The sequence below is a fragment of the Anopheles cruzii genome, chromosome 2 (assembly GCF_943734635.1).
Source record: "Anopheles cruzii chromosome 2, idAnoCruzAS_RS32_06, whole genome shotgun sequence".
NCBI classification, from domain to species: Eukaryota; Metazoa; Arthropoda; class Insecta; order Diptera; family Culicidae; genus Anopheles; species Anopheles cruzii.
In genome coordinates, this window is record NC_069144.1 from 7,328,390 (window position 1) to 7,356,369 (window position 27,980).

At 53.4% G+C, this 27,980-nt stretch overlaps 1 protein-coding gene across 1 annotated transcript; it reads left to right on the top strand.

Annotated features, from left to right (window-relative positions):
* On the top strand, positions 1-27,076 carry LOC128277517 (disco-interacting protein 2). Its single transcript, XM_053015987.1, has 18 exons — positions 1-3,637; positions 10,342-10,419; positions 11,216-11,228; positions 12,756-13,075; positions 19,223-19,351; positions 19,865-20,825; positions 20,892-21,850; positions 21,923-22,059; positions 22,123-22,678; positions 24,459-24,530; positions 24,585-24,694; positions 24,766-25,231; positions 25,299-25,389; positions 25,458-25,620; positions 25,689-26,186; positions 26,247-26,483; positions 26,548-26,899; positions 26,973-27,076. Exons 1-18 carry the CDS (start codon positions 1-3, stop codon positions 27,074-27,076), a joined length of 8,883 nt encoding a protein of 2,960 aa, XP_052871947.1.
* Positions 27,077-27,980: the final 904 nt, after the last annotated feature.

The window sequence follows — 27,980 nt, forward strand, 5'->3', positions numbered from 1 at the left end:
ATGAAGCCGATCACGTTCGAGTCGATCCGCAACCTGCTGAAGACGAAGAAGAAGCAAAAGGACAAGTCCAGCATCGACCAGAGCTTCAAGCGGAGCGACTCCTTCAAGAGGATCAGCATCCGAAAGAGCTACCTCGAGCGGGGCCGCAAGCGCAATGCGGCGGCCGTGCTGCGCGGCTCAACCAAGAATTTGGTCAACATCAGTGAGTTCGAGGATCAGGCCCGGCTGGTAAAGAAGGGCTCGGAGAAACTGCGCGTGAGCTCCACGAATGTGGACCCGGATCCGGCCGAAGTGGCTGCGGCGGACGGCACGGCGTCCGGGACGTCAGTGCGCAGTTCCATCGGGGGGCTGACCGTCGAGCAGCGGGTCGAGTCGAGCGATGCGACACTGGACGAGAAGATCCGGGCGCTGCAGGAGATCAACGATCGGTACATCAACGAAAACCGGCATCTGATCGAGCGGACGTACGAGGCGACCCGGCGGGTTGAGAAGGTCAAAATCAAGAAGCCTCCGAGACCGTCGAAACAACAGACCCCACCACCGCCACCCAGCAGTGAAGTACAAAACGGAGATCTCACCAAATATCAGGCTCCCGTGGGGGGAAGTTCCAAACCGGCTGGAGAGGGCCGGGTAAAGAACGTCTCGCACGTCAACATTAACGTGAGCACGGAGGCGATCCCAGAGGAGGATGAAGCGAACCCGGAACCACTCGCGGTTCCGGGAGCTCGCAGGGTCGCGGATGATCCAGGGGACGATAAGTCGTTCTACAGCATCAGTACGTTCACGATCGAGAGCAACACGCTGACGAATCCTGGCCACGGGGCTTCACAGCTAACGGACACGGCCACCGCCTCGTCGAAGAAGTCGTTCCGTAGTAGCTTCAGTGCCGGGACGGGGAAGACCCTGACGAGCACAAGCACGGCGACGGCTACGGCGACCGCGGCCAACGAACTGCCGACGCTGGTCACCATCCGGACGTACTGTGAGCCCAACTCTTCGATCCAATCCACGACGCACGTCAACGAGCGATACCTGGAGACGAGTTTCGACAGCCCGGATCCGGGCACCACAGTTGGAGAGCGGCCACGGCCAGCGGATCGGCACAAAGGGCCGCCACCGCAGGCCCAACCGAGGATCAACACGCAGACGTTCAAGATGATACGCAGCCGGTCACGGGACGGGATCGTTATCCGAATCCCCGCAATGGACCCAACGAAGCGAACTACGGAGGGCGGCTCCTCCGAGGTGGAGAATCTTAATCGGCAGCTGAGCAACGACTCGGCCCTGGACTTGATCGACGTCGACATCAGGGTGGACGAGAAGGAGATCCTCCAGCAGCAGCAGCGTGGTGGTTCGACGACGACCACCGTCAGCTTGGGTGTCACGGCCGGCGCTGGCACGGTGGAGTTGAAGAACCAGAAGAACAACAAGTACCGCAAGAAGGCCAAGTCGGCCAGCAAGACGAACGGGCGGACGGGAACGCTGGACGTCGTCGACGTCCCGCCGAACGGTCACGAGAACTTTGAACTCCAGCGCACCCCAAAGGACCCGGTGGCCGAGATGCCCAAGTTCCTGTTCCCGAGCCCGTACTTCGAGGAGGAGAACAACATCTTCTACGACCAACAGGGCCAGCTGTACGACGAAGCGGAACTGGGGTCACCCGAGCCCAGCATCCCGTACGCGCTGCGCATCAAGGAGAACCCGTTCACGAAGAACAAGGAGTTCTACTCGATCAACACCGGGCGCATCTGGAAGCAGCTGAACCTGGGCCAGCAGGAGGAAGATCTGTCGATCCTGTCGACGACTGGGGCAGGAGTCGGCGGCCCGAGGTTGGTTCCGCCACCGAAAGTCAAGAACGAGTCGTTCAAATCGATGTCATCGCGTGACTCCGGCTTCAGTTTGACACTAACGAAGCCCAAGAACCTGTTCCGGCGCAAGTCCAAGAAGGCTACGCTACTCCAGCGGAGGAAACCCCCGAAGCTGGCGGTAAGCCGTGACGGGTACTTCAAGCGCGTGATGGTCGTCCAACGGAACTCGTCCAAGCGCAAGAAGTCGATCCGCAAGCAGCGCGTCCCGAGTCGGGACATTTTCCGCGAGCTGTACGACGAGAACTGGAGCAAGCTGGGGGGCGATGGCTTCTGCGATGGGGATCCAACGAGCCTGGCCGCGCTGGCTGCGGTGGCGTCGACGGTCGACGTGGAGGCACCGGACTTTGCGCGAGACTTTGAGAACTTCTGCAACGATCGGCGCTACAACCAAGAGATCCACGATCTGGAGGCGTTCTACGAGGAGCACCTGAAGCGCCTCCGGCATTACTACATCCAGAAGAAAAAGATGAACGAGGCCGCCATCAAGGAGTTCTATCGGGACTACTCGGGGCCTGGGACCGGGGCCGGTGGCGTCACTGTGTTGCCGCCATCGGGCGCCACCGCCGGTGGTGACGAAGAGACCGACTACTACGACACGTTTCTGGTGTCGAAGAACGAGACGATCCGCTTCGGGAGCGCCCAGGTCGAGCGCTACTTTCAGCCCGACGGGCTCGACTTTATGTTTCCCTTTCCGGACAAGCGCAAAAGTGGCCGGCCCGGTGGCGGCGGCGGCGGCAGTACCCTCGGGTCGACCGCGAACGGCAAGCAGAAAGCTTCCATCAAGTCGGCCCTCGGTGGAGGAACCGGTGGTGGCGGTACCGGCGGCCACTCGGCGGCCGCGTCCTCCACGGCCATTGCTGGTCGGAAGCAGCTGTTCCACGAAGTTCGCCCATACGGAAGCCCTCTGGAACCACTGACGCAGATGATGCTGATGGGTCGCCAGGGTGGTGATCTGGAGCCATCACGAGGAACCGCCCAGGTCGGAGGTGTCACTCGATACCAGGAGCCGCCGTCGTCGTTCATGTTTAAACGCTCCATCTCGGCCCCATTCGGGGACTCCAACTTCCAGCTGTCCACACCGGGGCAAGACCGGGATCTCAAGCGGGTCCGGTCAGCCGGAACCGTACACCAGAACGAGATCTCCCTGGCCAGTATCTTCCCCTCGGTCAATGCGGGTGCGAACGGGAAGGCCAATCACGTCTACCACGAGGACGACGATGATGATGACGAGGGGGAGGACGAAGACGACGAGGATGATGAGGACGATGACGATGATGGGGAGGAGTTCAGTGAGAACGAGTTCCTGATCAACAGTCTCGGGGACAATCTGGTGTACTGTACGCGGTGCGACAAGGGCAACAGTGACTGCGAGTGTTTCGAGTGCGGCGACCCGGTGGTCGGGTCTCCGACGCGGAAGAGTGGTGCCTCCGTGAAACGGGGAAGTAAGCACCGCGGTAGGCGCGGGGTCGCGTACGGCGCGGCGAAGAGTGAAGTGGTGGTCGGTCACGAGGAGGAAGTGAATGGTGTGGCGGGAAAACGGTGCGTGGAAAACGGTGGTCCGGAAGAAGACGATGAGGAGGACGACGATGAAGACGAAGACGACGATGGGGGGGCCATCGACGAAAATGATGAAAACTACTGTGACGTGTTCGACTTTAACGACATCAACATCATCCACGTGAACCACAAGAAGAAAGTGAAGCGAAAAAAGTCCAAGAAGCGCGTCGTCCGGAAGAACCACTCGACGCTGAGGCGGGGCAGCTACTGGGGTAAGTCATCCGGGGCGCAGGAGAGGCGAAGACGGTTCTCGGACCTAAAGAGCCCCCCGTTGGGAGATCTGGATTTTATTACGCACTTTCACGAAAGTGGCCACCATTGAAGTGACACTAAAAAGTGGATGATAAATCATAGAACTTGAAAACCCTCACGCTTTAGCGTTGTGGATTTTCGAGGCCATGGTAATGACGTCTTGTTTTGACAGTTCGATAGCACGGGGCCTCATTGTGGCCCCAATCGAGGCCCGTGCTATTGGGGAGGATTTACCACGAACAACTAAACTGTAAATGATGTCACCGAATGCTCTCCAGCTGTTTGCTTTTAAGTGTCAGTGTTCTAAAATAAAATAGTTCATCCACGTGTGCTGAGTCAAAATATAAATAAAACGCATGGTTGGATTACAAGGGAGTAGTCCATTATGAGAATGCCATTTATCTTATTTCGCTTTCCGTTGACAGTTGTGTGCCCCAATTTGTCAGTTCACCACCAATTAACGTTCTTCGTAGCTGATGACACGTTTGATGTGCTTTCTAATGACCCAGCGATGGCCCCCAGAATTGACAACCATTAGTCACGACGTCAACGCATCCATAACAGACACACACGTTAGCCATAAATATAACCTGCCAAAGCATCGGGCCAAAAAAAAACACCCCAAAATCGGTCGGACCAATCGGAAATGATTAGTTCACCGGTTTCGCTATCGGTTCCACCCGTCCTCCAGTTAGCCGTGCTACTGTTGAGCGTTCCAAAACGTGCTGCATTTTTTCACCTTCGCTCCTCGTTTTTGTTGCCAAAAGAGAATCAATTTCCCGGTCCATCCCACGTTCTCTTTTTTTTTGGCCACACAACGTTTATCTAAAACTAACAACAAACCCCTCTGTACATCTGCATTTTAAATTTTGGCGGCCAAATGGTGACCCGGCAAATGGCTACACCGAAATGTGTTAAGTTTGGGTGTTGGGGCCAAAGGGTGACTTTTCTCTTGCACACACAATGGCGGCCTCGGACCGTCTGAGCCGGATCGCACTAATTGGCATCAGGAGTCCCCATCGTCACTTCGGGGTCACACCAACAATGCGAGGTCGAGGTCAGGCGGCGGCCGCCCGCCGCCATCAACCTTGATTCATGGCCACACGCAGTTTTCTGTTTTTGCAACTTTTGTTTTCGGTCAGGGCGTGTTGTAAGGAAAATGGGAGCACCTTTTTTCGGTGGGTGAATAATTCATTTTCCTTTTACCCACTTTTACGCCTGGCGAGGGCTCTTTTTGGGTGGGACCTCTGTTTTACTTTTATGTGCGTATTCTTGTGATTGTGAATCGTGTCAACAGGCTGTGTGCTGCGGTGGTGCCTTCTGTTTCGAAAGTTACAATTGTCAAGCGTCACAGTGAGGCTTTTTCAGTGGGGTCCATTCATTATCCTGGCTGTCGCCTTAGCTTTATGAATGCAATCTGTAAAGCTTAACCTTATCTCTATTTCTAAACGCTCATTGTTATCTGTGAAATGCAAATCATCTTGAATTTCGTGTGAAACCCAACGAAAGTTCGGTCGCGTTTATGGTCCGGACCCGACGAGCAGCCATCTAGGAGCCACACACGAGACAGGCAAAAGAACTCCGATAGGCAAATCTCACTCACTCACTCGAGGACCATAAACCCTATCTGCCAACGACAAGCATCAAGATCAGGAAGAATAAATTCTGCTTCACAAAAAAACGGAACTTGTTCCGCTGACGGGGAACCGTTAACTCCAAGGTCAATAGCGCAATTCCGCGGACTCCGTGAACGAGTCGTCCGCGACAGAGTGTCGCGTGGGCACGATCAGGCGGCACTACCGCCCCCGGAGTACTTTTGAGTCACCCCGGTGCCCGTTGCCAGGTGCCCTCCAAAAACCTATCTTTACGACCGCTTTCCGTCGCGCTTTCATAAACCTATCAAAACAAATCTCTATCATCGTGTTGTTGTGTTGACCCAAGATAATCATGTTTGTTTGCATGTTTCTGGGCCGCCGCGCCACTCCGGCCCGGCTTTGGGATCCTTCTTGACTTGGGACCAACCAGAGTTGGACCCCAAAAACGGGCGCCCCCTCCGGGCAAGATGTGACCACGCTTTACGCGGGCGGTTGAAGTTTTATTGCAACATACGAGCGGGTGACAGCGGTTCGAAATTTATGTTCCGCGCGCCCGCGACTGCGAGAATTTGCGCACCCAGACGTTGGTCGAGATTTCGTCATCGGCGGCCCCCTTGGCACAGCACAGACAATGGGGTGTGGCAATTATCTGCAAACGAGACACAGACCCAGGGCCCAGGTCCCAGGTCTGCAGCCCTCAACATATTGATGATTGATTTACGAATAATTCGAAGGTGTGCTACCAACGGGCGGCGGGATTAAGTTTATTAAGTGGCGATTGAATAATTCCACCCTATGCCCTATGACTGCGTTGGCCAATGAATTTGATTAACCACGATCGAGGGATATTTAGTACCCCCCGGTGCTTCGACAGAGTGAATCACCCGACAGAGCAGTTGGTTGGTGCGTGGAAATTCTATTTTCCATCGTCGTCAGGGAGATCGATTTGCATTCGGCGCGACACGGGTTGACGATGATTTACAGCGAGAGGGCGAGCGCGGGGTCTTCGGGGTCTCAAGAAGTGCCCATTTCCAAATCGAGAGAGCACAACGCGCAAACGTGTCGATGATTGATTGTTTCTCGACGGTGGAAGAAGCAGAATTAAGAATTAGAAACCCGTTTGTCGTCGCGAGTTTGCGAATCCACGGCGAGACCCACACGGCGGGGTCCCTTGCATCTCTAATGGATTTGATGTCCGGTGTCAGAATCGGGAGAAAACAGACCTGAAGCTGGTGGTGAAATTTGGAACCGGAACCAATCCCAAGCCGAGCTGGCCAAATGTCGACGGTTTTTTTGACGGTAACGACGGGGTCTCGGTGTGGGATTCGGCGCTGGTTCGACTGGTCTCCGGTGGTCAGATTTTGACGGGCGACCAATTCTTCGCGGTGTCCACCAAAATGGAGTAGCTCTCTCGCCGTGCGAACTCGCAGCAACGGTTGGCAAACGATGGTGTTACGACCACCGCGCTCTTCCCACCTAGGGAAGGAGTTCCCGTTCGCCTTCGAGAACTTCAACGGCACGGTTACCGCACGGTATTTCGAATTCTTTTGCAACCGCTTTTTTGCGTACCGCGTTTGGCGTAAAGGCGTTGCTTTTGGATGCAATCGGTGGTGCAGTGGTCAAGCCCCTCGTTTCGCTGGTGGTCAATAATGGACGAAAGTCCACAGTGCGGTGTGTGTGGCGCAGAGCAAATTAGCAACGTGTGTGACGCAAATGGCGGTAACTGACTCTGGCCACAGCGGCGGCTGCTGAGGTGATTGCACATTTCCGCGACAGACAAATTGGGGTTGGGACAAAATTACTGGCACTCTCTGGGGTCTCCACTCGGGGTAGTTATCCTTCTAGAAGGATTGGCTGGTTCAGATAAAATAAATAAAATATGGACAGACTTGTCCCCAATGTCCGAGCGGCCTAAAATAGACTTTATGCAATGACCTTGTGTGTCGGGAAATGTTTGTACAAAAACTTGAGACAATTAACAGCTTGAATGGTACACGCACATCCCCAAGGTCGGCATTTGTAGGAGTCGATAATGGCCACCGATGGGCGAGGTGTCAAGTGGAATGATACTTTTTTGTCACAACAGTCGGCAACACAACAAATAGTCCGTTTTGTTGGATAGAAGGTTCTAGTATTTTGGAAAAAAAAATTTCTTCGGAACATTCTGAAACGCGGGATCTTAAATCCCTCCATCTAACCCTAAATAAGAGAATGTTTTGTATTGGGTTATCCAGTCACTAGTTTTGGGTGCATTGGCTTCTCTTGCACGACATGTGGATTTTCCGGTCCCCAAACACGACAATTATGTTTATTAACATAACCGTGAAGATTAACATTTCCAGAATGAAGTTTAACGTCCAGAAAGTCAAGTAATCGATAGTTTTGAATCCAAGCACTAGATGGATTTAATAGATACGGAACCGCCACAAACCTTACTTTGGAGCGATCCTGAAGCATTCCTTAAATAAATTGGTGCTAGGAATTGGTCTCTAGACCGAGACCTCTTCTTGAATACTAGGTATTGTCGTGGCCATTTAATAATTCAGTTCAGTTTATTTAAATGTATGAGAATATTATGATGTTTTATGGTTGATTTAGTATTAGTATAATCCTTCGTTCCGGAACCTTAACGATTATCCTAAAAAAGTTAACTTACGCCATGCAATACTCCCAGCAGGGTCTTCTAATAACACTGTTCATTAGACTCTGCTGCACGATTTTAATGGCTCTTCATTACAAAAAACGCCCCTGCACTGCGCTTCGCGGTGCAGCGCATGGCCCCGCCAAGAGAATAACAGTTCCCCACCCAGAGACCAGGCGCATTCCGTACGCCACGCACCGTTCGGCGGCATTCAATTCTAGACGGCTCACACACCCACCGAGCTGCCCTCGCTCGGACGTCCAACGACGACGAGGATGGGCCTTGAGATGAGCAACCCGTTGGTCGGGCAGGTATTAGCGCGGCCAACACCCACCCCAATCTCGGGTGTGCTGGCTCAAGCTTCGTACAGCTTCATCAACAGCGCCACACCTCCACACCGCGGGCCGGGCACTCAATCCCCTTCCTCGGTGCGAAACTGTGCAATTAGCGAACATTAAAACCTGGCAATAAATAGACCCCTCCGGTGAGGGTTCCCCTTGATCCCCCCGGGGGAAAACAATACAACCTCCCCTGGAACCGCCGCGCGTTGGGGTTAAAACCCGGGACAGGTAGATTGCACGAACTCCACGCAACTTCACCTCAACGGGCTGGTCAGTAGTTGGTGTACATTGACGTTCCAATTGGTTCCGAACCTCCGCGGCCATCCAGCAGTCCGGCCACGACTGCTCATTACTGCTTCCCCGACGTCTCCCGGCATCGACTTCAATTTATCAGCCGCCGCGTTCGGCTCGATGGAAACTCATTTCCATTTCAACGCCCTCGCCACCACCTGGCCAGGTTCAACAACACTCCTCCTGTCCGACTATTGTTTCTGGGCTTCAACCGAAGGTGGGGTCGCCTAGCGGCATTCCCGAGTCAAGGTTATGACGATCGGCAAGTAACACGCGCAGGCCCTCGATCTCGGTCTCGGTCCATTTTCCACCCTCGACCGTTGTAGAACGACGAAGCTCTGGTGGTCCGGCGGTGGTCACGTCTGGGGTTCGAAAAAATCCGGTCTCGAAACGAATCTGCTAGAATTAATATTTTGTGCCCTTTGTGGATGATGAGGTTCCCAAGCCTCAGATGACGCACCCCGGGCCGGACCAACGGTTGGCAGTCCGTTAGGCAGCCCGTAGTGGTAAGTGACCTCCGGTAATTGGTTCCGTGGCAGTGAGTTGCAAATTATGATCGACCCACGATCTGTGCTCGCGGAACTCGCTTTGGCTTTGGTGCTGCCACCGGATGAGGTGACCGTGGAGATTTTGGAAAGTGGTTCCACAACTACGAAGCCACCCCGCGGATCGCGGCGCTGCATATTCATCGCCGAGATGATGAAGGGCCAAGCTCGGTGAAGCTCGGTGATTTTGGCCGCTGTTGCCGCCGGATCTAGTTGGAAAGAAAATCTAGTTTACGGGGCCACCGCCGCGGAGTCGGAACCGCTAGACGGTCGGTCCGCGTGCCGCGTGCGGAAGTGTGGTGGTCAAATCTTGGCGTGGAAATTAGAAATCCACTTCCTCGGATCGACCGGGGCCACCACCCTCTCGTGCATGGTGATTAGCAGATGCTTTGGCCGTGAAGTTCCCGGCAGAAGACTGACCACTTCACGGCTCATCGTTCAGCTGCGTAAGAAGCTCCACATCACGTGTCGATCGCGGCACTCCGTGAATGTCTTACATCGCTCTAGTTGCGATGCAGCACCGTGTTGTCGAGCACGGGATGCTTTCTAGCCCACCCTCTCCGGTCCATTATGGTCCTTGGCAGACATCACCGTTGGCACCGTTTTGCTCTTAGCTTCCTATAGGGCCGGCCCCCCTATGGGGCCCAATTCTGCACATCATCAACCACGACCGACCTCCTCACCCGGGTGCGTGTGCGTGGCGTGATGTATGGCCATTTGGCAAGGTTCGCCCCCCGAAATCGGTGCACTTAATGGCCACCCTCCGAGAGAAACCTTCGCCCCAGCGCTGACGGTTCTCGCAATTTGGAGCATCTGAAGGACTGTGACTGTGCGGCGGTGCTCTCTGAGTTTTCGGACGAACCCAGATGAGGCTACGTCCGAAGAAGAGTGGTTTAATTTATGGTGGCAACACACATTCGGCACCAAGAGAGAGACAGAGACCTCAATAGAGATCCTTCTTGTAAGAGGTCTGTTAAAAAAGTATCGCGAATGTTGTGTGTTTTCCAAAATTGTTTATTTCCACATTTCCGGGAGTTTTTGGCGGATTACTTCGGGCAAATTGCGCATAGCTTACAGGTAATGTTCCTGACCGTTCTACCCTGTGGCAAGAACTCATGATGCTCCCGAAACTTTTTGAACAGATCATGTTAGAAAGTTGCTAAAGTCTTAAAAAATAATTTACATTTTGCCCATCGTAAACCTTGTTGTAGCGCACCAATTAATGAAGAATTCTCTCTCTTTTTCCTCCAGGTGACATCACTCAGAAAGGATACGAAAAGAAGCGAACGAGACTCCTGCAGCCATATTTGTCCAAAAATGTGCAGCACGGTACGTAACACAGCCCTCGGTGGGCCGCCCAAATTTAGTGTCCAGACTTTAGTGGACCCCCAAAAAAAGAACCCTACACCGACCGGGGGGAGAGTCTCACGACTCGACTTATGATTTATGGGGACGCCACGGTCGAACGCGAGGAGCGACCACTTTATATTGCTGGTGGTGCATGTGTGGGATTAAATGATTAAATCGCTGTCAATTAACACACCGGTGCACGCCTGGTCCATTAATCAGCGGAAAAGCGTTGGCGGACAAATTGTTGCCTGCTCTGTGGTCCTGCTTCTTTTCGGCGGTGAAGATCGCGCCAACCGGCCGAAAAATGCAACGAAAAGACACACACCAGCAGATCGATGGCAGTTTTCCACTTTCGCAGGCGTCGGGCGGTCTTTCGGAAAAAGGCTCCAAAGTTTCCAGTTTTCCCGTAGCTCATTATGTCCACTTAAAGGCGCCTGTCCGACCAAGGTTGCGCAATGTCTCTCGGGTGTCTCTTTTAATGACTGAATGTCGCAAGAATGCTGGCCGGGTCTGGCTGCTGGTGTCTCTTCTCTGGTCCGCTCCGTCCGTCCGTATAATTATGATTACTTCACTCGCCCGAGAACGTCTCACGGACTCTTGGCAGGGCGTAGAGAGCTTCTCTCTTTCTCTCCCTGGTTGTTGACATGTTCAATAATTTCGTACATTACGGGGACGGTCGTAATGCTGATTTATGGTGCGCCGCGTCTCCTCGCGAGATTACAGCTCAGCGGTCCGGTGCGCTAAATGCCATTCGCGGACTCACTCAGAGTGAGAGGTTGTGGCGGCAGATTGCTTTGCGAGGCTTTGCGCGCAGTTTAATCTTCTTAGCTTGAGGTCTGAGAGGACTTAGAATCGGCACTCGGCAAGTGGGGCTCGCGTGGAGCAAGTTTTGAGGTGGTTGAGTCCAGGCTACGCAACCGGACATCGGGTTTAAGTAATTTATTTTCGATTGGAGTCCAACCCTCTGCCGGAGTCCCGACGGGTGAATGTTTGTGTCGATCGATCACCCGGATGTCGGACTCTTGGCTCGGCACGGCTCGGGGAGCGTCTTGATTAGAATTGATGATCATACTCCTCGTACCCAGAACCCACACACCCAATACCTTGTGCCGGCTGGAGCTTGGTTTGCTTTCATTTCGAGGCTGCTTTCGAAGGGCGCCACGTCCTAAGGCATACTTTCGGGTACCAAATCTCGGGCAGGAAATCGGTGTTACGAAGGGTTGCTGCTGCGCCCTGCGTCCACACGATTACGAGTTTCCTCACGATTACGAAGAGGTCCAGGAAGGGCTCAATCAATATCTAACCACCTAACATGTCCAGATTGAGTCCGAGATTTAGGTCCGATAAATTCCCAGTGCGTCAAACTATTTGTTACGCGCTCTAACAGGAAGTTGGAAATAAGTTTTCCAACCATTTGTTTATCACATAACTCACGAATGGTGCGTTTTAGTTACGAAGTTCGTCGCTGAGATTGGCCCTTCTCGGCGATTGTGAAACAGCGCCCCCTGTCGGTGGGGAATATGCGAATCGGTTCTATAAATCGACACTTAATCGGTTCTTACCAGAATGGATCTTAGTAGACATCGCGATGAGGTTAGTTGCGTGTCAGAAACGAATGTCAAATGAAGTCCGCGAACATTCCGCAAAAGGTCCAATAACTGTAAGTGCACGGCAATCACAATTCGGACACTATACCTCAATAAAGCCGAACCATTTACAGTTTTGATGGTGGCACGTTAGCCACGTCACCGCTACCGCTTTTCGCTTTCTTGCTCGCGGAGAAAGTCCGGAAAGTGCACTTGTGGACACGCTGTCTGCCCGGAACGGTGGTGACATGGTGTGTGTACAGGAATTACAACCCCAGAGACAGAGAGACGCCCCAGCCTCGTCGTCGCGTGCAGTTTTCGGTCGCGAAAATTCCAGCCCATCATAAACGCTGTGAGACAATTAGGTCCGGAGGCCAGCCGGCAAGAAAGTGGAAAATTGCCAACAACAATTGTAGTGTGTGTCGCGCCCGAGAGAGATGGATGGAGTGAAGTCGGCTCGTTACACACGTCACGGCTCGTGTGCGTAACTTTTGTGCCATAACAATTAGTAGGTATCTGTCCCGTAGTAGCTACCGGAAGCCGGCTGACCTCCGGGCGCGGAAGTTCGGACGCATGACGCATTCCATTCGCGGGACTTACATGTTTAACCAACCTTTCATGCTTCCTGCACCGAGTAGCGTAGAGTAGAGTAGAGTAGAGGGTTCCATGTGTCCGTTTGGTGGTGGGTAGTACTCTTGTAATGTTCATCCCAATTACTAACTTTCCCACTCTAGGTAGTGGAGGAGGCAGCAACAATCCGGGCTACGTCAACGACATCCAATCGCACCTTCATCATCCAACGTCCCAGTCCCAGCAGAAGCAGCAGAACATCTTTGCCTCCTCCGGCAGCACTGGTGGTGGTGGTGGTGGTGGTGGCGGTGGTAGTAGTAGAGACAGAAACGATCGGTCCAGCAGTGGTGGACATCACCATTCCTCGTCCCATCAGCAGCGCGAGCAGCAACAGCGCGAGCAGCAGCAGCTCCAGCAGAACCGAACCCGTCGCAGCACGCAACGGAAGGTGACGCACAACGAGAAGCGCTACCACTCAGGTTAGATCCCTTTGCAACCTGTAGTCCTTGGCGGCCGTCTCAGGTGGGGGACGTTCCGCGGCACGCGGAGGGGTGTCCTCACTGCGTCCTACTTTGGAATGGCCCCTTTTTCCAGCAACCAAGCCCATAACTTCTGGGGATCCCCCCCACCAGAAGGGAGGCCGTTAGTCTTGCTTCCCGTTAGAGCCCCCGATGTATTTATTTGGCCACCACCAGCACCACAGCAAGTGAGCGAGAGAGAGGTTCCACCCAGGGTGTGTGTCGTTCGTTCGGATCACCCCGGGAAACGGGTTTAATTTGATGAGCACCTCTGGAAACTAATCGATGTTAGCGCGGGATTTTCGGGCTCTCCGTCCCGCTACGTAGAGCGATCGGGCTAACGAGTTTCTTTTCAACCCTCTCGGACTCAGAAGTGAAGACTGATGGCTTTTTATGGGCCCTTTTGGGGCTACGTAACACTTTTGCGATTTTTATTCCTCATCTCTTTCGATCGCGCTGACTCTCTGACGTGGTGGTGGCTTCCCTTTCGGTTCGGTGCTTATGATGTTTGGGTTCTTGATTTGCCTTGCCTTGATTTGCTGAGCTGGTTTTCCATTTCTTGTTGGGTGATCTTGAGTGATCGCCCAGTTATTGAGGTACGTGTGCCTGAGTAGCGGTAGCGCAGCGGACACGGTCCATAATTTTAGCTCCAACCGAAGATGATTCTATTCTTCCTCTCACGGGTTGATGATGATGATGGTGATCGGTTGCGGATCCCCCGTATCACATTTTGGAGCGACCGGTAATTTTAGAGGGCTGCCGGGAACCGGAGAACCTCACGGCAGTATGGTGGCCAAGGTCGTAAACCACCGGCCGTGAAGCCGGCTCCGGCTCTGGGAAGGAAATTGGGGAAGATCGCGTCGTCCGGACGAAGATCATCTCAGCCACAGATCGACGCGGGGGTCCGTGGTCGAACCATTAGCCACTAATTGTGACCATCTCTGGTGGTGGCGCTGATCTGTCCCCTAGCATAGCCAGCAGTAGCAAGCCTACGCACGCCAGATCCGCGCCGGTGTCGTGGCGCCCCAAAACATTAACATACCGTCAGGGTTTCGGACACACCGTAGTTGCTGTAGGTTGTGGACTCTAACAAATATGCATATTTTATTGCCGGCTGCTATAGGAGCTGCTTGTGGCTGGTGGTTTAGTTACACCCTGTTTTGTGTCCTCTTGTATGTTGTTGTAAAACTGTTCCATCCCTAATCTCCCCGGAATCCACATACAGGGTAGTTCGTGTTTTTTGCTGTGTGTTTTTATTACGTTGTGTTCAATTCAATCACCTATTTTAACTTGTTTGTTTCGTTTTTCTTTTTTTCTTTTCTCTTGGCGACCTCACCTCTCTTTCTCGCTGCATGCGCGCGCGCTGTGTGGTGTTGTGTTCCATTTACTCTCTGTTCCATTTCGTTGTGTTGTGTGCTTTGTACTTTTATGTTTTACTTTACGTGTACCTTAATTTAAACAACATAAACTCACGCCGCCTCTGCACATACGCCGATCATATACGCACACACTGGCACCAAAATGGCGATGGGTCGTCCAAAAATTTGCACCGCACACACACACGCACGCCCGCCCGCTTAGCTGCTGGACGGCAGCCCGATGTGCTGCAGGCGGAAGAGTCGGTCGTCCTGCGGCCGGCGCCCCACCCGATCTCCGGCATTCCGGTGTCCCATCAGCTGCTGCTACGCAAACAGCAACAGCAGCAGCAACAGCAACACTCACGCAGCAGCCATCCCCCGTTGTCCACCACTACCTCATCCGGGTCGGCATCCTCGGCGGCTGGTGGCGTCGCGTCGGCCCCTCACCACCACGACCTTCTTGTGCCATCCGTAGCCGCGTCAGGACAACCGGCCGGCGGTGGACCACCGGGACTCTACTCCTCGGCACTGGTGGCGGCCGCCGCCGAGGCGTTGGTCCAGTTCAAAGCGACGCGCGCCGCCCCACCACCACCGACGGCCGGAGGACGGGAGGATCCGGCGGCCACCGGCAATGTGATAATGCGCCCCAAAACGCATCCCTCGTCCGCGGAACCGACGGACGACCGGTCAAGTAATAGTCCTGCCGGCGGCGCGATGGTGACGGCGGCGGCGGCGGCGGCCGAGGGCAAGAATAGTAGAAATAATAGGAGAATTGGACGGCACGAGAGTCGCTACACCAGTGGTAAAAAATGCAACCTGCACCCCGTCTGCACCCCGTCCGAACATCATCCAAAAACATCTCACTTCCGTCTTATTTGATTTTGGCACGCCTTTTTCGGTTTTCTGGTTTTTCCCCGCTGTTAGCATCTACGTTTGATCCGTACCGTTCCTACGTTCTCTCTATTTCTTCTACTTTTCTTCCGAACCTAACCTTTACCTAACTTTTACCTAACCCCGAACTGTACATAGATCCTTTCGCTTACCTTAACTTTAAGATGCGATAAGAAGAGTCTTCTTTCTGGCATCGGCAGATGTAAAACTACATCGAAAACTAATTATCAGTAGACAACACTAATCTTAAAACTCTATGTTGTCGATCGATGATCTCGAGCTAAGCGATCAAGCGTTTATTGTTTAAACGGTCGATCGATGACTAGTGAAGCTGCATGTTTGAAACTAATTGTGTATTTGTCGTCTTTGTGTCCTTTTTTCAGTTCATTATTTACTATTGCCTATGCCATTTAACCACAGCTTTAACCAGATTTAAAGGTTTTCGGTCTGATTCTAATTTTATTACACGATCATAACGTACAACAAGGTTATATTTTTCTTATTGCAATATTTCTTTATATAGGCCATCAATGGTGATTCATCATGACACATACTATTTAAGTGTTAAATAATTCCGCCATTTTTCAGTCGATTTTGACAAATGAACAAGATAAATTTGGGTATAGAATGCCTTTAATTGATAATCCACTCAGAATACAGTATCGATCAAATGATCGCCTCCATTAGACAAACAAAAAGCGGCCGTTTTTGGGCATTCTTCATGGTATTTGAAAAGATTTCGGGCGTAATAGCAGTAATTTCCGTTGTGATGCTAGCTTTCAGTTCTTCAATGGTTCGGTTGGCTGGCATAAACCTTACTCTTCAAACAGCCCCACAGATAGAAGACAGAAGAAATTGGGCAACAATAAGCATGCACAGTTTTCCCAGTTTCCCCAGTTGAATGATTATTTTCAATGTAGAGCTCTACAATTTAAACCCGCTATTTAAATTGATCCTTGACTAAAACAGCATAGACTGATGTTTCAGAATCTGGGTGATTTGTCAAAATCGGCTGACAAATAGCAGAGTTATATAACATTTAAATAGTATTTGTCCTGATGAATCGCCCTGATGTCTTAACGGGACGAGACTTCGGCTTCGTTCGATTTAAGTTCCCTTCCGAAAGATTATTTGTCATAATTATTAGTACATCGATGAATTAGTATAGACAGATGAAACAATCAAACGATGGGGCTTACTGTTTCACTCATATCCCTTTTGCTATCAAGTGTTATGGTCCATAAGATGGCCAATAATTTAGTGACGCGCCGCCATAACACCTACCTGTGTTGATAATTGCACCATTTTGCCGATCGCCACGAAAAGCAAAACGGGACAGTTATAAAACAACCCATCGTCTTCGAAGTCCCAGCGCTTCAACTACCCCGTGCGGTCATCGACAATTTTAATTTATTTTCGAAAGGCCCCACTATGTGAAAGGCCCCACTGAGTGTGCTTCGCGCGCCATACACACGGTGCCTTCATTAGGCCTGGGCTAATGTTTTATATTGAGCTCCCCCGCCGGTCTAATGGTGATTTTCGGTTCGGGCAACTATTGCCGGTGGCCTCAGTGGTGCGTAACTAAACGACTGACCGCTATCGCCACGGGTTACGTGGCGCAATCGATCAGTCGGTGTAATCGGATCGGCATGTGCGCTCGCTAGGCGAGTGAACTTCGCGCGATATCCGAGTCAGCAAATCGGTTCTGCAAAACATAACAACACCCGCCCCCGTGGGGAGGGCGTCCATCCATTTAATGGAGGCATGTTTTGCATTTCGCGCCCCCGGTGGCTAATTTCGCGTCAATTATGCGCTAATGAGAAGGAAAAGTAAGAAACAAAAACCCGAGCTCCGGCGGGGTTCCACTTTCGGTTCGCGAGGTGTTTTGCATGATACACAACCCGTATTCGGTCAGTGTTTTTGGTTTGCGGTTACGTTTGCCGTGTTGTGTTGTCGGTTTTGTTTCTGCATGCAAATAACTCACCGCCTAAAATCCTCGCTTGTAGTTTAGTTCATCTTCGGATAGCAATCGCATGTTTTACGCGCACCCGTCTTGGGTCTTTCAACCCGCACCAGCAGGAATGTAAAAGGGGAAGGCCCAGAAAGTCGACGAACTAAAGAGAGCCGGGTTAGAAATTCGGACAGGTTTCGGATGACAGAGCTCCCCAAGCCCAAGCTCACGGTCGCTGATTGATGGGGTTCCTTCCCAAGCTCCTCCAGACATCGATCACCTCCCGCCCGAATCGCGAGTCGATCGATTATTTGCCCCCACAGCACCCTGGTGATTGACACTTGCCCACCGATCAAGTTCAGCCCCACAGATGCCGGTTTGACCACCGGTTTCGGTTGGCCAAAATCGGGTTGACCAACGAGTTTGCTTGCTGCTCAGCGGACGGCCGGCAGCGACTTACGTAAGCCAGTGGACCGAATGTCACTTCGAAGGCGCGTCGTCGTATAAGTCTCGTTACGGTTTTCAAGAGCAAGGTCTGTGGGGCCTAGCTTAAGAAGGCTGTCAAACGGGTACGCCAACGGTCACGCGTTCACATAATTTAGCTCCCAAAGCTCTGTCCGAAGTCTGATTAAATCGGTGACACACACTGAGCCGCACTTCGCAGCGTCAGTATAGGTCGTAGGCCGAGATTGATAGCGTGTTGCGTGTTCTCACGAAATGATCACCGCGATCGAGACCAACGCGTATCGAAGACCCCACGTTTTTGTCCGATGCTCTCAAGCGCAACCAGATCGTTAATCGATCTTCGCAGCGCAGCAGCAGCGATCAACATCAATCTTGCACCGGAGAAACCTCCACATTCGGGCTCAAAACGTGGCGCCCGACGATATGGTGGTGATAATTTTGACCCACGCATATGAAGGCCTTCGGCATAGATTCCGGCCAAAAAAGGTTGACACACTGCATCCTCTACGTGGGCATAATTTGAGGCTATCAAAAAATATGATATTTTTATTATAAAACGTAGCGTCGCTTCGAGTCCGGCCCATCAATCACATCGCCCCGAGCGCGGCAGTAGCTTCACCAGCTAATGAGAAACCATTCCCTCCGCGGCGGGGTTCGTTCATGATTTATCCATTACCTAGCCACAATGGTGCCGTCGCCCACACGCGACTTAATGGGGCGAGCTAGAGACCTAGAGCGAAACGGAAGCCCCACTAAGCCCTCCCTCGGCAGAGATCTGCGCCAAAAAGGGGTCTTAATAATGATCTTGTCATGATGAACAACTAAATAGCTAAATGAAGCTCTCTCTCTCTGGTGATGCTGGTGGTGGTCATGCTGTAGTTGATGGTTCTAGTGATGCCAACCCACCCACACGCCATCACGTGTCATAGTTCCGCCCTGTTACTAAGCTCGCTCCCTAGCCCTATACTAAACCGCATCCGAGGTCTTTCAACCCGCTCCACCCGAAAAGATCCGCACATCGTTTCATCGTTTTCGTTTCGTTTGCTCTCTTTCTTCCTTCTCTCTCTATTTCTCTACTGTGTACGCGCTTCGTGTGTTGCTTACCCACCATCATCACACCATCATCGCACAATGATCATCATATCATCGCGCTCAACCCATCTGACCTTCGATCATTCGACGACAACACGACGATGCTGATGATGGCCCAAATCTCTCTGGTGCTGCTCCCGTCACACCCGCAAATGACACTTTAATCGACGGATGGCGGCGGCGGCCGGAACACGCGGAATCGACACACGATATCCGACGCCCATTAACAATCACAATCATCATCATCACACACGCTCGCGCCCGTAAAAACAATCACAAAATGTCTCTTTTTTGGTGCCGCTTTCAATCTCCCAAAAACACACACACACCATCACCATATCGCGCACGCAGAGGTACGCCAGGAAGCGGTCCAGCAGGCGCTGGCGGCGTTGAAGAATCGTCCCAAACCTAGCTTACCAATGCCATCCAAGCGCAGCTCGGTCCTAAACCGTAGCCCCGAGCGCGATCATGACGATTCAGGTAAATCTTCCGCAAAGCCCATCATTCCGCGCTGCTCACGCTGCCCTGTGGATGCCTTACGGAATGGGACACTCCGGACCGGCTTCTGGTGCACTCCATTCCGCAAGCACCCGCAGGGTGATCGTAGCGATCACAACTCCTTTTGAGCAGGGCAAGATCTGCGAATTGGGTTCGTGAATAATCGCAGATCACTCCCAATTCGCAGATCTTCGACCTGCGAACGCTGTCCAGTTTCACCGCGCATGCGTCCCGTAAACCCAGAAACATCTCACACACGATCTCATACACGATCACAGAGGATATCGAATTGCTGCTTTTCAAAGATTTGCTTATTGGCCACCGCGTGCGCTAGAAGATCGTCCCGAAATTAAGAATCCCTTACGTCTTCCTGTCCACTTCTCGGGTCTTGTTGTTTAAAAATCCTGCGAATGGTCCTTTGAAAGACCCGTGATCCCGATCGATCGCACCTCAAAGAAACGGTTCCTAACGGTGATCCTCACTTCCGTTTTGCAGACTCCAGTACGGAGGACGAATCCATACCGGAGGAGGGCGTGCTGGGCAGAATATCGACCCCGGACCGGGACAACTACAATCTGCCCCGTGATCACATTCTCACACGGGAACCGATGCGTCTGCCGTCGTCCCGGGATCATCACCACGGTCAGCAGCAACCCCTACCGTCGTCGAAACAGGCTCCACCGCCCCTACCAACCCACCATCGGCCACCGCAAACCATTCCGACGCAACCGCAAAACATTACGCAACAACACGCCACGCTCTCCGACACGTCCAGCGCCGGATCGCCACCGGCCGTGCACCGTAACCAGCACCACTCGGGCTACCCGCAGCAGCAGGGCAAGGGCGGCGGCGGCTACGACATGACCGACCTGAGCGAGTTTCAACCCCAGCAGCGACCGTACGCCGCACCGGATATCACACAGTTCTCGGCCAACACCCGGCGTGGGGCGGATCGCGTGACGCGCTACGTGAACCTTGCCAATCAGGAACCGGGCGACACGAGTACGGCCGGCCGGTGGAAGGTGTCGGCGAAGATACAGCAGCTACTGAACACACTGAAGCGCCCGAAACGGCGTCCGCTGCCGGAGTTTTACGAGGACAACGATATCGAGCTGGAGATCGCGGCCAATCCGAAGGATCCGAACGCACCGAAACCGGAGGGCAGCCTCATGACGCCGGTGCAGGGCGAACAGCTGATCGTACCATCCGGGTTGCCGCGTACCCTCGAGGCGGCCCTCCAGCGGTACGGAACGAGCTCGTTTAAGGCCCCGATGGCGACGGTGCTCGATCCGAACGGCAAGATGACGACGACGCTCACCTACGGCAAGCTGCTGTCGCGGGCCCAGAAGATCGCGTACGCTCTCTCGACCAAGGTGTTCAGCAAGGGCCCCGAGCAGGTCGCCCTCAAGCCGGGCGATCGGGTGGCCCTCGTTTACCCCAACAGTGATCCGCTGAAGTGAGTCCCCTGGGCACCGTGGAACCAACCAAGCGACGGTTACTAATCAGTCGTATTTCTTTTTAGCTTCCTAACGGCCTGGTACGGCTGTATGTTCCGTGGGCTGGTGCCGCTACCGATCGAGTTGCCCCTCTCCAGTTCCGACTCGCCACCGCAACAGGTCGGCTTTCTGCTCAGCTCGTGCGGTGTCCACGTAGCGCTCACCTCGGAAGCCTGTCTGAAGGGGCTCCCAAAGTCATCGACCGGTGAGGTGGCCAAGCTGAAGGGTTGGCCCCGGTTGCACTGGTTCGTGACGGAGCACCTACCGAAGGTGCCGAAGGACTTTAACACGAGCAACAATCGCATCAGCGAAGACTCGAGCGCCTACATCGAGTACACGACCGACAAGGAGGGCAGCGTGATGGGCGTCACCGTGACGCGGCAAGCGATGATCAGCCACTGCCGCGCGCTCACGATGGCGTGCCACTACACCGAGGGCGAAACGATCGTGTGCGTGCTCGACTTTAAGCGTGAGGTTGGCCTCTGGCACAGCATCCTGACGGCGGTGCTGAACGGAATGCACGTACTGTTTATTCCGTACGCTCTGATGAAACTGCGGCCCTCGTCCTGGATGCAGCTCATCACCAAGTACCGCGCGTCGTGCTGTCTGGTGAAGAGCCGCGACCTACACTGGGGACTGCTGGCCACGAAGGACCACAAGGAGATCTCACTGTCGTCGCTCCGGATGCTGCTCGTGGCGGACGGTGCCAATCCGTGGTCACTCTCGAGCTGCGATCAGTTTCTGAGCGTGTTCCAAACGAAGGGCCTCCGCCCGGATGCGATCTGTCCGTGTGCGAGCAGTTCCGAAGTGTTTACGGTGTCCCTGCGACGCCCGGGACGATCGGCAGCCGGTGGATACAATCAGTCGGCCACAGGACGGGGTGTGCTGTCGATGTCCGCTCTGTCGCACGGCGTCGTGCGGGTTGACAGTGAAGATTCCCTCACCTCCCTTACGCTGCAGGATTGCGGGCAGGTTATGCCGAGTGGTAAGAGCCCTCAGAGTGGTCACCAATGTGGTCCGTCGGTTAACCGTACGCGTTTCTATTCACTTTCCGTAGCTACGATGGTTGTGGTTAATGCCGAAGGACCTCCGGTGTTGTGCAAAACGGATCAGGTCGGTGAAATCTGCGTTACCTCAGGCTCGAGCGGTACGGCCTACTACGGTCTGGAGGGTATGACCAACTCCACCTTCAAGGTAAGCGGCCAATCGTGAGACACTCGGAGCCGGGTTATTCACCGGTTTGGTTTGTTTTGACAGGTCCAACCACTGGCGGACGCACCCGTCATGAAGGACGGTGAAACGATCCCGGCGAAGCCGATCAACGACGAGATGTACGTCCGGAGCGGACTGCTGGGTTTCCTCGGTCCCGGTGGGCTGGTGTTTGTGTGTGGTTCGCGCGACGGGTTGATGACCGTGACGGGCCGGAAGCACAACTCGGACGATATCATTGCCACGGTGCTGGCGGTCGAACCGATGCGGTTCATCTACCGCGGACGGATTGCCGTGTTCAGTATCCGGGTGCTGCGGGACGAGCGCGTGTGTGTGATTGCCGAGCAGCGCCCGGACTGCTCGGAGGAGGAGTCATTCCAGTGGATGTCGCGGGTGCTGCAGGCGGTCGATTCGATCCACCAGGTCGGTATCTACTGCCTGGCGCTCGTACCACCGAACCATCTGCCGAAGACGCCCCTCGGGGGCATCCATCTGACGGAGGCGCGCCGGCGCTTCCTCGAGGGGTCCCTCCATCCCGCCAACGTGCTGATGTGTCCGCACACGTGCGTCACCAACCTACCGAAACCACGCGAAATTCACCACGGTACGTCCCATTTTCATCCTTTTTTCGTGACGCTTTTTGTATGTGTGTGCTGTATGTGTGGAATGTAGCGCATCTTTGTGTGCTCTTGTGTACGTGTGCGTGTTCGTGTGCATAACGCTGTTTGAATCCCCACTGCTGCTGCTGTTAGTGTTTGGCATTGTTTTTCGTTCATTGCGTTTCATTTTGTTCCATTCCCCGCGAGTCCTACCCTGTCGAGGACAGGGCAACAAGTTGTTGTTTCATCACGTTTAGACCTTTAGACGCCAGCGACCAACGCTCAAAGTAGATTGCAGCACCGCGAGCCCAGGAGTTAGGAGCGTCATGGATGATTGGAAGCCAATTGATAGGAATATTTGCCAACAACTTTCCAATGCTATTTCTGTCTTTATACTATTCCAATCAATTGCCTTCCAATCTGGTTTATTTTGTAAAATAGTTCATCAACGCCACATTTTGAGAATGCTTTAGAAGTGAGACCCCCTTCGAAAGCGCTTCTCAAGATGAGGATTAGTATTAGTCCTTTTTCTGTTTATCCCCACATTCGTCTGTGTTACTACCCCCGTCGTCGACACCGCCCCAACCCCCGAGAAAGGCGTAGCTTTCTGGCGTTCCGAACACCTCTTCACGTGGCCGTGGTTTTGCAAAGCACATCAGCACCTTCTGTCCCTCTGCTACTACACACCACCACCACCTTCCTGGTTCCTTCCTTCGTTCCTGGTTTCCCTGGTTTTCGGAATGGTTTCACGGAGCTCGGAGCTTCTTCCCGCTTTCCAGTCACACTAAAAAAACCCGCCCCTTATGATGTCCTCCCCCGTGTTTCCGCCCCCGTTTTGGATCATTCTCAATGGATTGGCATAATACTAGTACTAATTTGCTATAATTCGTTGGTTGGCCGTTGATTTCGTATGGTTTTTGATTTTCTCAAAATTAATATCATTTTCTCTCTCTCTCTCTTCTCTCTTCTTAATTTTCTTTTCAACATAATGCTGCTCTGCTCTCCTCACAAAATAATAATGAATCGTGCGTGCAAAACAAAAACAAATTACAATTACTAAACAAAATGCGAACGCCGCCGCGTACTAACCTGTTGTGAACCCTCCCCGGTGCCGGTTTGGTTACACCCTTGGTTGACTTAACATAACCACACACACACACACACACTCCACGGTTTTGGATTTGGAAACGCGCGTGTTATTTGGTTTTTCTGATATCATCCATCTGGCCACCTCTCTGCGACTGCGATAACTACTATTGCCACGTAAAAATGAATGACAAACTTTGCCACCACAAAATCACGAATGTCAAACACAAAACAATGCCACAACAACAACAAAATCACACTGCGAACACTGCGGGTGTTTTGGGTCAATCGCGTTGCCACCTTATGCCGTCCTGTGACCAACACCGCCACCATCACCCCGCCATCACCATCATCATCATCACCGTTCGCCATCGACCCACGTGTGGGGTGGACCACCTGCATTTGTACATACGATCATCGTTGTCCGTTTGATTTTTTTATGGTTTTGAAAACTTCCCATTTTTTGTGATTTCTGTTTTGTTTCCGTATTCACATTTCACTCACAAACAAAACTGCAAACACGCGATCGCAAAAATAAAAATTTGCTCACGATCACTCGCGTCCCCACACGTTGATCACCAAACCAACAACATTGTTATCATCATCCTCACACACACATTTTCACCAAAACACTGATCACCACCCCATCATCATCACCCGTCGTCCGTGAACGATAAATGGCAAACCGACTAAAATCAGGCTCTATCCAACAACTTCAAATTTCCGGCACCTCGTCGTCGTCGTCGGCCACGAACCTCGTCGTCGGCGGTGGCAACGCGGCGGTCAACATCATCGCCGGCACTCCGGGCGGTCCGGGTGGTGCAGATGCCTCCGTCGGTCCGGCCTCGGTCATGGTCGGCAATCTGGTGCAGGGCAACCGGCTTGCCTCTGCCCAGGGCCGCGACATCGGGCTTGCCGATGACAACGAGCGTAAGGTAAGTTAGCGGCCACTCGCCCCGTATCACCCGACACTCGCTTAGTTCTCCCTCCGCCTCTCTACTTCCAGCACCAACTGATCACGGGTGTGCTGCGATGGCGCGCCAGCTCATCGCCCGATCACGTCCTCTACACGCTGCTCAACTCGAAGGGTGCGGTCGCAAAGACGCTGACCTGCTCGGAGCTACACAAGCGGGCCGAGAAGATTGCGGCCCTCCTGCAGGAGCGGGGCAAGGTGAACCCGGGCGATCACGTGGCACTGATCTTCCCACCGGGGCTCGATCTGATCTGCGCCTTCTACGGGTGCCTGTATCTTGGAGCGGTGCCCGTTACGATTCGGCCACCGCACCCGCAGAATCTCATCACCACACTGCCCACCGTGCGGATGATCGTGGACGTGTCGAAGAGCGGCATCATCCTGTCGATCCAGAGCATCATCAAGCTGCTGAAGTCGCGCGAAGCGGCCACCTCGATCGACCCGAAAAGCTGGCCCACCATCCTGGACATCGAGGACAACCCGAAGCGTAAGCTGGCCGGTAAGTTGCCTTGAAGCGAGTGAGGATCCGATCCGATCGATGCCGATATAATGCCCTTTCTCCACAGCTATCGCCAACTGTACGCTGGATTCCACTGCCTATCTGGACTTTAGTGTGTCCACCTGCGGTCGGCTGAGTGGCGTCATCATCACGCATCGGTAAGTGGTGCTTTAGAGGATCAACCGTAAGCGCGATCTCTAATCCACAATTCTCGTTGTCATTGCAGCTCCCTGTCGAGTCTCTGTGCCAGTCTGAAGCTTGCCTGCGAGCTGTACCCTAGTCGCCATGTGGCCCTCTGCCTTGATCCGTACTGTGGCCTTGGCTTCTCCATGTGGACGCTGATCAGCGTCTATAGCGGTCACCACTCGATCCTGATCGCACCGTACGAGGTAACGTTATTTCGGGTGGAAATCAGCGAGCTTATGACCGATCATCGATTTCCACCTTCCGCCCGCAGGTTGAAGCCAATCCTAGTCTCTGGTTGAGCACACTGTCGCAGTACCGTGTGCGCGATACGTTCTGCTCGTACGGTGTGATCGAGCTGTGCACGAAAGCACTCAGCAACTCGATCCAGGCGCTCAAGCAGCGCAACATCAATCTCGGTTGCGTGCGAACCTGCGTGGTGGTGGCCGAAGAGCGGCCGCGCGTACAACTGACGCAACAGTTCTGCAAACTGTTCCAGGCGCTCGGCCTGAACACGCGCTGCGTTTCCACGTCCTTCGGGTGTCGCGTCAATCCGGCGATCTGTGTGCAGGGTGCCAGTTCGGCCGAAAGTGCCCAGGTGTACGTGGATCTGCGGGCACTGCGCAACAACCGGGTGGCGCTCGTCGAGCGGGGTGCTCCCAACTCGCTGTGCTTGGTCGAATCGGGCAAACTGTTGCCGGGCGTGAAGGTGATCATCGCCAACCCGGACACGAAGGGTCAGTGCGGTGATTCGCATCTCGGCGAGATTTGGGTAAGTAGCACCAGCTACTTCCGTTAGTCCTGGTCTGATCGTCTGGTCGTCCGAAAACAGGTTCAATCACCGCACAACTCGAACGGTTACTTCACGATCTACGGCGACGAGACGGACTACAATGATCACTTCAACGCGAAGCTGGTGACGGGCTGCTCGACGAGCGACATTTGGGCCCGCACCGGGTACCTTGGGTTCCTGCGCCGCACCGAGTGCTCCCAGGCCGGCTCGATCCTGGACGAAACGACACCGAGCATAGCTAGTCGCGATTCGGATACCGAATCAATTCACTCACAGGTACGTAACGGTCGGATCGGATCCGGTTAGTGTCGGCCAAAACCTCAAGTCTTATTCCTTCTAGGGTCACAATACGCTCAACTCGACGACAAGCTCGAACGCCGGCGGCACCGCCACGACGGCCGCCGTGGGCAACGAGCAGGAACTGCACGATGCGGTGTACGTGGTGGGCGCACTGGACGAGGTGATCACGCTGCGCGGTATGAACTACCATCCGATCGATATCGAAAATTCGGTTCTGCGCTGCCACAAGAAGATTGCCGAGTGTGCGGTCTTCACCTGGACCAACCTGCTGGTGGTGGTCGTCGAGCTCGATGGCAACGAGTCGGAAGCACTCGATTTAGTTCCGCTCGTCACGAATACGGTGCTCGAGGAGCATCAGCTGATCGTCGGTGTGGTCGTCGTTGTCGATCCCGGTTCGTGATCCCGCCTATGCCGCCTCTTGTGCTGGATTTTAATTGCCCGATTCCCGCATTTACCTTTCCGCAGGCGTTGTGCCGATCAATAGCCGCGGCGAGAAGCAACGGATGCACCTGCGGGACGGATTCCTGGCAGATCAGCTCGATCCGATCTACGTGGCGTACAATATGTAAAGAAAACAGGACGTGCTGCCTCTCTCTCTCTCTAGAAGTCACGACGCCGGCGGACGACGACGCACCCCGAAATGCCAACCAAACTGCCTCTCCACACTGACAACACTGCATTGCCTCCCACAAAACGGGGCCCGCAACACACGCACACAGTAATGGACTCGAAATGGGGGAAAGCTTGGAGCCGAAAGGACAAGCTATTGGCTATAGTAAACAGGACAGGGGCCCCCCGGTGCCTAACTATACACGCATCGCACCGGCGCAAGCAGCAAAATATTTAAATTTGAAGTTAGAACTAAAACCAAATCATAGGCACGACGCGACGGCACACACGGTGCAATAAGAATACAATAACGACAGATTTTGTCGACAGCGCGCAGCGACAGGACATGTGCAAAAGGTAGCGAAGCGACACGATATATTGAATTTAACGGAGTAACAAACAATCGCACGAAGAGGTCACAAACCGAGACAAGTCCGAGCATACGCACATCACAAACCCCTTTATATAGTTGCATAGCTGCAGACGGAACACCGGATTGGCCGGATGAACGAAATTGGTAGTTAATGTATAAGAGAGGAGAGTTCCACTTCTACTTATTGCGCCAGGTTCTCTGGTGAACGCATGTAATCAGTGAAAAAAACAGTTAGTAACGGAAATAGTAGCGAAAAAGGACACGACACAAAGCGCGTCACACTTAAAATGGTTCACCACACCCTGTTTCTCCTCGAGTCGTTCTTAGTTAATCTGTTCCTGTGTGATCGGCAAATCGTAGCACCTTCCACCCGCCCCGCCCCACTGACCGGCACCCACAAGCGTGTGTTTTTGGATTTTTACCACTTCACGATCTGCCCCCGGGGGCCGTCCCGTGTTGGCTGTTTCTCCCTTTTCTTCCACGATAAGCAT